The sequence below is a fragment of the Cetorhinus maximus genome, chromosome 12 (genome assembly GCF_964194155.1).
Source record: "Cetorhinus maximus chromosome 12, sCetMax3.hap1.1, whole genome shotgun sequence".
Lineage (NCBI taxonomy): Eukaryota > Metazoa > Chordata > Chondrichthyes > Lamniformes > Cetorhinidae > Cetorhinus > Cetorhinus maximus.
Genome location: NC_135890.1, coordinates 64,514,294 through 64,523,675, shown reverse-complemented (window position 1 = coordinate 64,523,675; position 9,382 = coordinate 64,514,294). Strand labels below are relative to the sequence as shown.

Sequence of the window (9,382 nt, the reverse complement as noted above, 5' to 3'; positions counted from 1 at the left end):
TTACCCCGTGTCCCAGAGTATGAAAGGACAAGGTGTGACCCAGTGTCTCAGCGTGTGAAAGGACAGAATATTCTGACCTTGGATCCAGCTGTATTTAAGGTGCTCCACATTCCTCACAATGTCAGAGTGGTTGTCTGTGGCCCAGGCCTTAAGCCAGTTGTGACAAGCTACAGAGTTACCCCACTTTTCCACAATCCTGAGGAGGAACGGCAGCAGGAGTCTAGCAAAGGCAGTCGGTTCGGCAAAGATATTCGGTGCATCCTCCTGGTATAGATTTACTGTTCTGAAAACGCAATGTCATTCATTAGTATCAGTGATCGGAGTTCTGAATCATCACCAACTGAACACTAGTTCACTATTTGTGATCCGAGTCCTGGATCCTAACCAACTCTGAGTCCTGGTACAGTATCAGTGAATAAAGAATGGAAGCACACATTCAGCCCCTCTCTCCAAGTCTCTGCAGCTGAGATAAAGGCAATGCAGACTGGATGCGGTCAGCACCTTGATCCATTGACTTGACTTGAATGTGCTTGAACTGGTTGCTGAGTTAGGATAGGGTGCATCGCCCCTCACAAGGCTGAATATTTTCCCTACAGTCAGCGCCTAAACTCAGACGAGCAGAATCACCACAGGGGAAACAATGGACAATGGAGTGCTATGGAATCTGTAACCAAGCTGTCAGCACCTCCAGAAGTGGGAACTGGTGAATAAGGGGAACCTCCAGCTCCCAAGATCCACCTACCATTGCTTGAGGCTTCCTTTACCACACAGTCACTTATACCTGCTGCCACACAGACTGAGTGGGATTGTGGTTCAGTGGTCAGTCCTGAAATAGACGACACCAAAAGCGTAGCTGTGCGGATATGAGTGCAAGTCAGAACACAAGGCTTCATTGTGAAGCTCTACACTGGTGAGGAGAATGGGTTATAACACTATCAGGCCAGTTTTATACACATATTGGGAGTTGGGATAGGACTGGAACACTATAGAGCCTATTCTGTGACTAGGAGGAGGGACTTCTGTTTTGTGAGATAACAGGAGAACTTGGGGTTGTTCTCTTTAGAGCAGAGAAGATTAAGAGGAGATCTGATAAAAGTGTTCAAAATCGTGAACCATTTTAATAGAGTAATTAAAGAGTAACTATCTATCGACCCTTCTGTTACTGGAAATAAGAAGAAACTGTTTCCAGTGGTAAAACTGTTAGTAACTGGAATTCACAGATTTAAGGTGATTGGGAAAAAAATCTGAGGCGACATGAAGAAACTTTTTAATACAGTGAATTGTTGTGATCTGGAATGCACTGCCTGAAAGAATAGTGGGAGCAGTTGAATAGCACCTTTCAAAAGAGAATTGGAGAAACAGTTGTGGTGAGCTGCCTTCTTGGACCACTACAGTCCATGTGGTGCAGGTACACCCACAGTGCTGTTAGGGAGGGAGTTCCAGGATTTTGACCCGGCGACAGTGAAGGAATGGCGATATATTTCAAAGTCAGGATGGTAAGTGACTTGGAGGGGGACTTCCTGGTGGTGGTGTTCCCATCTATCTGCTGCCCTTGTCCTTCTAGATGGTAGTGGTCATGGGTTTGTACGGTGCTGTCTAAGGAGCCTTGGTGAATTACTGCAGTTCATTTCGTAGATGGTACACACCGCTGCAACTGTGTGTCAGTGGTGGAGGGAGTGAATGTTTGTGGATGGGGTGCTAATCAAGCAGGCTGCTTTGCCCTGGATGGTGTCAAGCTTCTTGAGTGTAGTTGGAGCTGCGCTCATCCAGGCAAGTGGGGAGTATTCCATCACAATCCTGACTTGTGCCTTGTAGATGGTGGATAGGCTTTGGGGAGTCAGGAAGTGAGTTACTCGCTGCAGAATTCCCAGCCTCTGACCTGCTCTTGTAGTCACAGTATTTATATGGCTAGTCCAGTTCAGTTTCTGGTCAATGGTAACTCCCAGGATGTTGATAGTGGGGATTCAGTGATGGTAATGCCATTGAATGTCAAGTGGTGATGATTAGATTCTCTCTTGCTGGATATGATTATTGTTACTTGCCACCTGTCAGCCCAAGCCTGGGTATTGTCCAGGTCTTGCTGCATTTGGACATGAACTGCTTCAGTATCTGAGGAGTCTCGAGTGGTGCTGAACATTGTTGAATCATTAGTGAATGTCCCCACTTCTGACCTAATGACGGAGGGAAAGTTATTGATAAAGCAGTTGAAGACGGTTGGGTCTAGGACACTACTCTGAGGAACTCCTGCAGTGATGTCTTGGGACTGAGATGATAGACCTCCAACAACCACAACCATCTTCCTTTGTGCTAGGTATGACTCCAACCAGCGGAGAGTTTTCCCCCCCGAGTCCCGTTGACACCAGTTTTGCTAGGGCTCCTTGATGCCAAGCTCGATCAAATGCTGCCTTGATGTCAAGAACAATGACATCACTCTATTCACCTCACCTCTGGAGTTCAGCTCTTTTGTCCATGTTTGGAGTAAGGCTGTATTGAGTTCAGGAGCTGAGTGGCCCTGGCGGAACCCAAACTGAGCATCGGTGAGCAGGTTATTGCTGAGTAAGTGCTGCTTGATAGCACTGTTGATGACACCTTCCAACACTCTGTTGACGATCGACAGTAGACTGATGGGGTGGTAATTGACTGGATTAGATTTGCCCTGCTTTTAGTGTACAGGACATACCTGGGCAACTTTCCACATTGCTGGGTAGATGCCGGTGTTGTAGCTGTACTGGAACAGCTTGGCTAGGGGCACGGCAAGTTCTGGAGCACAAGCCCTCAGTTCTATTGCCAGAATATTGTCAAGAGAAGCAGACTGACACTGAATTTGTCGGGTTAGGAGGTGTATGTTTGTAAGGTGTAATTCTATGAATAAATATAAAGATGTGTAAGTGTTGGCTTCAGTTCTAGCCTTCACTATCTGCCTCTTTGGAGTAGAACAGTTTTGGTCTCCTTATCTAAGGAAGATTGATTTCTGGGACACCAGGACTGTCCTGTGAGAAGCAATTGAGTAGAATGCGTCTAAACTCTGGAGTTTAGAACAATAAGAGATGATCTCATTGAAACATAGAAAACATTTAGAGGCTTGACAGGGTAGCAGTTGAGAGGCTGTTTTCCTTGGCTAGAGTGTCTAGAATTGGGGTGATAGTATTAGGATAAGGGATTGGCTATTAAGGACTAGGACGAGGAGAAATGTATTCATCCAGAGAGCTGCGAATCTTTGAAATCACCTACCACAGAGGCCTATGGATGATTGGTTATTGAGTACATTCAAGACTGAGATCGCTAGATGTTTGTAATTCAGGGGAATCAATGGATACGGGAATTAAGTAGGAAAGCGGAGATGATGTAGAAGATCAGCTGGGATCTTACTGAATGGTGGAGCAGGCTCAAGTGGTCAAAAAGCCTACAAAAAGCCTTTTTCTTATGTTCTTATTCTGTGTGCCACACTGAGTTGGAGAAAAGGGCGCATTCTGTGACTTATACTGGGAGTGGGGACAGGACTACACTATAGAGTCGATTCTTCTCTCTTGAGACTGTACATCTAAGAGGTTTGAGTCAGGCTGTCAGGATGGATAGCTTAGGTTCATTCCTCCTCTTCTAGAAGGGTACTGCCTTCCGTCCTGAGGTTTGAAGGGGCACAATTAATCTCTAGTTCAAGGGGTATGTCTGGCTGGGAAGCAACCCTTACACAGTTGGAACAGGCTAGGTGGTGATCAAACCCAAACTTACTCCTCACTCTCCAGTTCCACCAGGATTCCAGCCACATCTGGAGCTGGGACATGCAGCATCAGAACTTCAAACATTTCCCTAGAGTTCCAGCAATTCTGCAGTAGGAACTCGAGCAGAGAGAGCAGAGCTCTGTTACTCTGGAAGTGAGTTAACTCCCCACTGTTGTTGTTAGATAACAGGTATATGCGAGTGGCGAACTTGGCAGCTTGTGTCCTCACTCTTGGATCCTCGTCTTGCAGCAAACAGATTCCTCCATTTATTATCCTGAATAATCAGAAATATCACAGGCAAACAGTCAGGTGAATCCAGCATTGGACACAACCGCATTTCCTCAAATTCAAGCGAACAAGCAGGATGAGAGACAGAATAGCACCTGATCTTATATTAACCACGAACCCGCCTTCCCCCCCACCCATCATTCAAACTCTGATATCAAACCCACCCATCATTCAGACTCTGATATCAAACCCACCCATCATTCAGACTCCGATATCAAACCCACCCATCATTCAGACTCCGATATCAAACCCACCCATCATTCAGACTCCGATATCAAACCCACCCATCATTCAGACTCCGATATCAAATCCACCCATCATTCAGACTCCGATATAAAATCCACCCATCATTCAGACTCCGATATCAAACCCACCCATCATTCAGACTCCGATATAAAATCCACCCATCATTCAGACTCCGATATAAAATCCACCCATCATTCAGACTCCGATATAAAATCCACCCATCATTCAGACTCCGATATAAAATCCACCCATCATTCAGACTCCAATATAAAATCCACCCATCATTCAGACTCCGATATAAAATCCACCCATCATTCAGACTCCGATATTAAACCCACCCATCATTCAGACTCCGATATAAAATCCACCCATCATTCAGACTCCGATATTAAACCCACCCATCATTCAGACTCCGATATTAAACCCACCCATCATTCAGACTCCGATATTAAACTCCCCTGCCTTTGGCCCCGAGCTGTCTTCATTGTTAACTGTACCATTCGGTGTAGTTTTTTGATGTTAAGGGAAGGCTTCATTCTGACCTTGATGAAGTCCTCACTGCCACCCCAAAAGAGGAAAAAAAATACAAATGGTGTCCGCCTTATGACAAAGTGAGCTTAGCATGGCCTCATTATAACAATTCTACCAGGAGGACAAATACAAAACTGCATGGAGGCACCCAAGATTAAAGCATTGGCACTGCCTGGGTTATGTCATTGCTTGGGTCAAAGATCTAAATAATATCTGTATTACTCGAACATGCTGGGTACTGTGAGACAGACGATTGACTTGTTTGATTGGTGATGAACATCCATCCAGCACCAGACATTGCAAGGCCCAAATGTTCAAGAGAAAAAAGATGAATGTCTCAACCTTAAAGCAACCTGAGCAAAATGAGTAATTCCAAGTGCAGCTCAAGGTCAATCTGGAAAATCTTCACACACCCAAGAATTCCATAACAGTGGGATCAAATAAAGTCAGCAGTACTAAACTCCTGTACCCAGATCATTGGGTTTCAGCATTGTTGACACTAGGACTGGTTTGACGAAAATGAAGCATTTGACAAAGGAAAATTGGAAAGTTGAGGTTGTGAACTAGCAAGGACAGCAAACTAAAGAAACAATTAGAAACAGAGAGTGATTGTGGCAAAAAGTTGAAAACTCAATTGGATCAAAAAAAAGCATGACCTAAGCCACATCAGCACACAAAATGACCTCCTAACCCAAGCATCAGTTTCAATATGTATCTATTCATAGGGGCATAAGTGAATCTCCAGTTAATGCGCACCACATGCATACATATTGTGTACAGTTCTAGTGTGTACAGTGTACATATTGTGTACCACACTTTAGGAAGGATGTGAACACATTGGAGCGGGTGCAGAAGAGGTTTACAAGGATGGTTCCAGGGATGAGAAACTTCAGTTATGAAGATAGATGGGAGAGGTTGGAACTGTTCTCCTTGGAGAGAAGGCGGCCAAAGGTGATTTGATAGAGATGCTCAAAATCATGAGGGGGCTGGGCAGAGTAGATAGGGAGAAACTGTTTCAGCTCGTAAAAGGATCAAGAATGAGAGGGCACAGATTTAAAGTGATTTGCAAAAGAAGCAAATGCAATGTGAGAAAAAGCTTTTTCACACAGCGAGTGGTTTGGGTCTGGAATGCACTGCCTGGAAGTGTGTTGGAGGCAGGTTCACTTGAGGAATTCAAGAGGACATTGTATGATTATTTAAATAGAAACAATGTGCAGGGTTATAGGTAAAAGGCAGGAGAATGGCGCTGAGTCATAATGCTCATTCGGAGAGCCGGTGCAGACACGATGGGCTGAATGGCCTAATGCACCAGTCAGTACCTGTGATATAATTAAACATAGTTGATATGCAATTAACAATATATATTGTGTTGTTAGAAGCTCTCTAAACATTGTGTTACAAGTTGGGTATACATAGTACTGTGCTATTACAAGCTATATCCATGATACACTACGTTACAAGCTCCAGATCTACAGTATTACAAATAATATATACACTGTCACAAGCTCTACACATACTGTTGTCAGTATATGTACTGTGTTATAGTACTATATGTATTGAAGTGTGTGGATTATGGCAATGTGAAGAGGAAGTTTAAAATTATTTATTTCTCAGAACTATGAGCAGAATTTCACATCCATCTCTGTTCACATATGTCCTTGGCTGGTATTGCACAGTAACATCACACTACATCTTGGTGATCTCTTGTGTCCTGAACCTTCTTCCTCCTGACTTGAGTCTAGGCTCACTGTTCCTGAATGTCCCACACAGCAAAACAATCTTTGCTACTTCGAGACCTCCACATCAGGATTTTCAAATTCAGTGGCTAGTCACCAGGATTGTGTTCTGCACTGCCTGGTGGTCTAGTTTCTGTGGTTACTGTGACTGAATTTGTTTATTAGTAGAAACATGTCTGTGCCATTCTTAATCAACACCTCTTCAAACCTAACAAAACTATCAAAAGCAGAATAATAGAAAGACACAGAGAGAGGCCATTTTGCCCATTTTGTCTGTGCCAACTCTGTGAAAGAACAATCAATTTGCCCTATTCCCCTGCTTCTCCCCATGGCCCTGCATGTATTTATATAATTCCCTTTTGAAAGTTACCACCAGCCTTTCAGGCAGTGCTTTCCAGATCACAACTCCTCGCTGAATGAAAAAAATTCTCACCTTCCCCCTGGGTTTGTTTTCCAACCACATAAATCTGTGCCTCTAGTTACTGTCCCTCACAGCAATGGAAAGTTTCTCCCTATTAGTTCAATCAAAACCCAAGTAAACATTGCAAGCCCAAACAATGAAATATCTGCTGATGGCATCACCTTCCACTGGTCTGTCCCAGCCTCTCTCCTCGCACCTTGCAATCTATCAGAGTTGTTGAGCTGATTCTGGCATCCACCAACACCAATTAAAATCCATTCATATGAGCAAGACATTCCCTTCCTCAATCTAAGCCCCAGGCTCTCAGCCACAGGTCCATTACCTGACAATCAGTGACACATGTTCAACAGAGGTTGTCAATGCCCACGTTATCACTTTCACTCCGGCCTGGACAAGCGAGGCTGCAGCACCCAGACGTAGGATCTCACTGGATGTCGGTTGGCTACAGTGTTCTAGGAGTGTAACCCAACGCATCAGGAGGGCAAGAGAGAGAATCTGGCAACTGGAGCAAAATATTGGACAACTTAGGCAGGAGAAACTAAAACTTATCCATAGTTAATCCATTTAATTACAACATTAACATGAAGTTTCAGGCACAAACTCTGAGTCCATGAGCTAAATGGATTTTATACTTTCCTGTGAACAAATAACTCACTTACATTCATCCCACCTCCAGCACCAGTACTGTACCCAACAATACTGTATTCCATTATAGTGGCAGGCCTGTACACACCAGTACTGTAGCCCAGTGTCATAAAGTGCCAGACATGTACATACCAGTACTGTTCACCGGTGTTATACAGTGCCAGACCTGTACGTACCAGTACGGTACACCGGTGTTATACAGTGCCAGACCTGTACTTACCAGTACTGTACACCAGTGTTATACAGTGCCAGACCTGTACGTACCAGTACGGTACACCGGTGTTATACAGTGCCAGACCTGTACTTACCAGTACGGTACACCAGTGTTATACAGTGCCAGACCTGTACGTACCAGTACGGTACACCGGTGTTATACAGTGCCAGACCTGTACTTACCAGTACGGTACACCAGTGTTATACAGTGCCAGACCTGTACGTACCAGTACGGTACACCAGTGTTATACAGTGCCAGACCTGTACGTACCAGTACGGTACACCGGTGTTATACAGTGCCAGACCTGTACTTACCAGTACGGTACACCAGTGTTATACAGTGCCAGACCTGTACGTACCAGTACGGTACACCAGTGTTATACAGTGCCAGACCTGTACGTACCAGTACGGTACACCGGTGTTATACAGTGCCAGACCTGTACTTACCAGTACTGTACACCGGTGTTATACAATGCCAGACCTGTACGTACCAGTATTGTACACCAGTGTTATACAGTGACAGACATGTCCCCATCAGTACCGTAACCCAGTGTTACACAGCGACAGACTTGTCCCCACCAGTACTGTGCCCATGTGTTATACAGTGACAGACTTGTACCTACCAATACTGAACACGTGTGTTATACAGTAAAAGACCTGTCCCCACCAGTACTGTACCCCAGTGTTTTCCAATGACAGACCTGTCCCCAACAGTAACATACCACAGTGTCACACAGTGACAGACCTGTCGCCACCAGAAGTGTAAACCAGTGTTATACAGTGATAGACCTGGCCCCACCAGTACTGTACCCCAGTGGTATACAGTGACAGGCCTGTCCCCGTCAGCACTATACCTGTGTTATACAGTGACAGACCTGTCCCCACCAGTACTGTACCCCAGTGTTATACAGTGATAGACCTGACCCCACCAGTACTGTACCCCAGTGTTATACAGTGACAGACCCATCCTCACCTGTACTGTACCCCAGTGTTATACAGTAACAGACCTGTCCCCACCAGTATAGTACCCCAGTGTAATACAGTGACAGACCCATCTCCCCCAGTACTGTACCCCAGTGTAATACAGTGACAGATCTGTCCCCACCAGTACTGTACCCCAGTGTTATAGAGTGACAGACCTGACCCACCAGTGCTGTACCCCAGTGTTATACAGTGACAGACCCGTCCTCACCGGTACTGAACCCCAGTGTTATACAGTAACAGACCTGTCCCCACCAGTATTGTACCCCAGTGTAATACAGTGACAGACCTGTCCCCACCAGTACTGTACCCCAATGTAATACAGTGACAGGCCTGTCCCCACCTTTCCTACCCCAGTGTTATACAACGACAGACCTGTCCCCACCAGTACTGCACCCCAGTTTACACAGTGACAGGACTGTCTCCATCAAAAATGTACCGCAGTGATATACAGTGACAGACTTGGCCCCACCAGTACTGTACTCCAGTGTTATACAGTAACAGACCTGTCCCCACCAGTATTGTACCCCAGTGTAATACAGTGACAGATCTGTCCCCACCTTCACTACCCCAGTGTTATACAGTGACAGACTTGGCCCCAC

At 45.2% G+C, this 9,382-nt stretch overlaps 1 protein-coding gene across 1 annotated transcript in view; it reads right to left on the bottom strand.

Moving 5' to 3' along the window:
- Positions 1 to 9,382, bottom strand: part of LOC144687161 (tRNA (32-2'-O)-methyltransferase regulator THADA) — a 173,443-nt gene continuing 164,061 nt past the window's right edge. Inside the window, exons 22-24 of the mRNA XM_078552901.1 lie at positions 7,264 to 7,443; positions 3,730 to 3,993; positions 1 to 283 (exon numbers count right to left, since the gene is read on the bottom strand). Of these exons, the coding sequence (XP_078409027.1) occupies positions 1 to 283; positions 3,730 to 3,993; positions 7,264 to 7,443 (727 nt within the window). The remainder of the gene's footprint in view (positions 284 to 3,729; positions 3,994 to 7,263; positions 7,444 to 9,382) is intronic.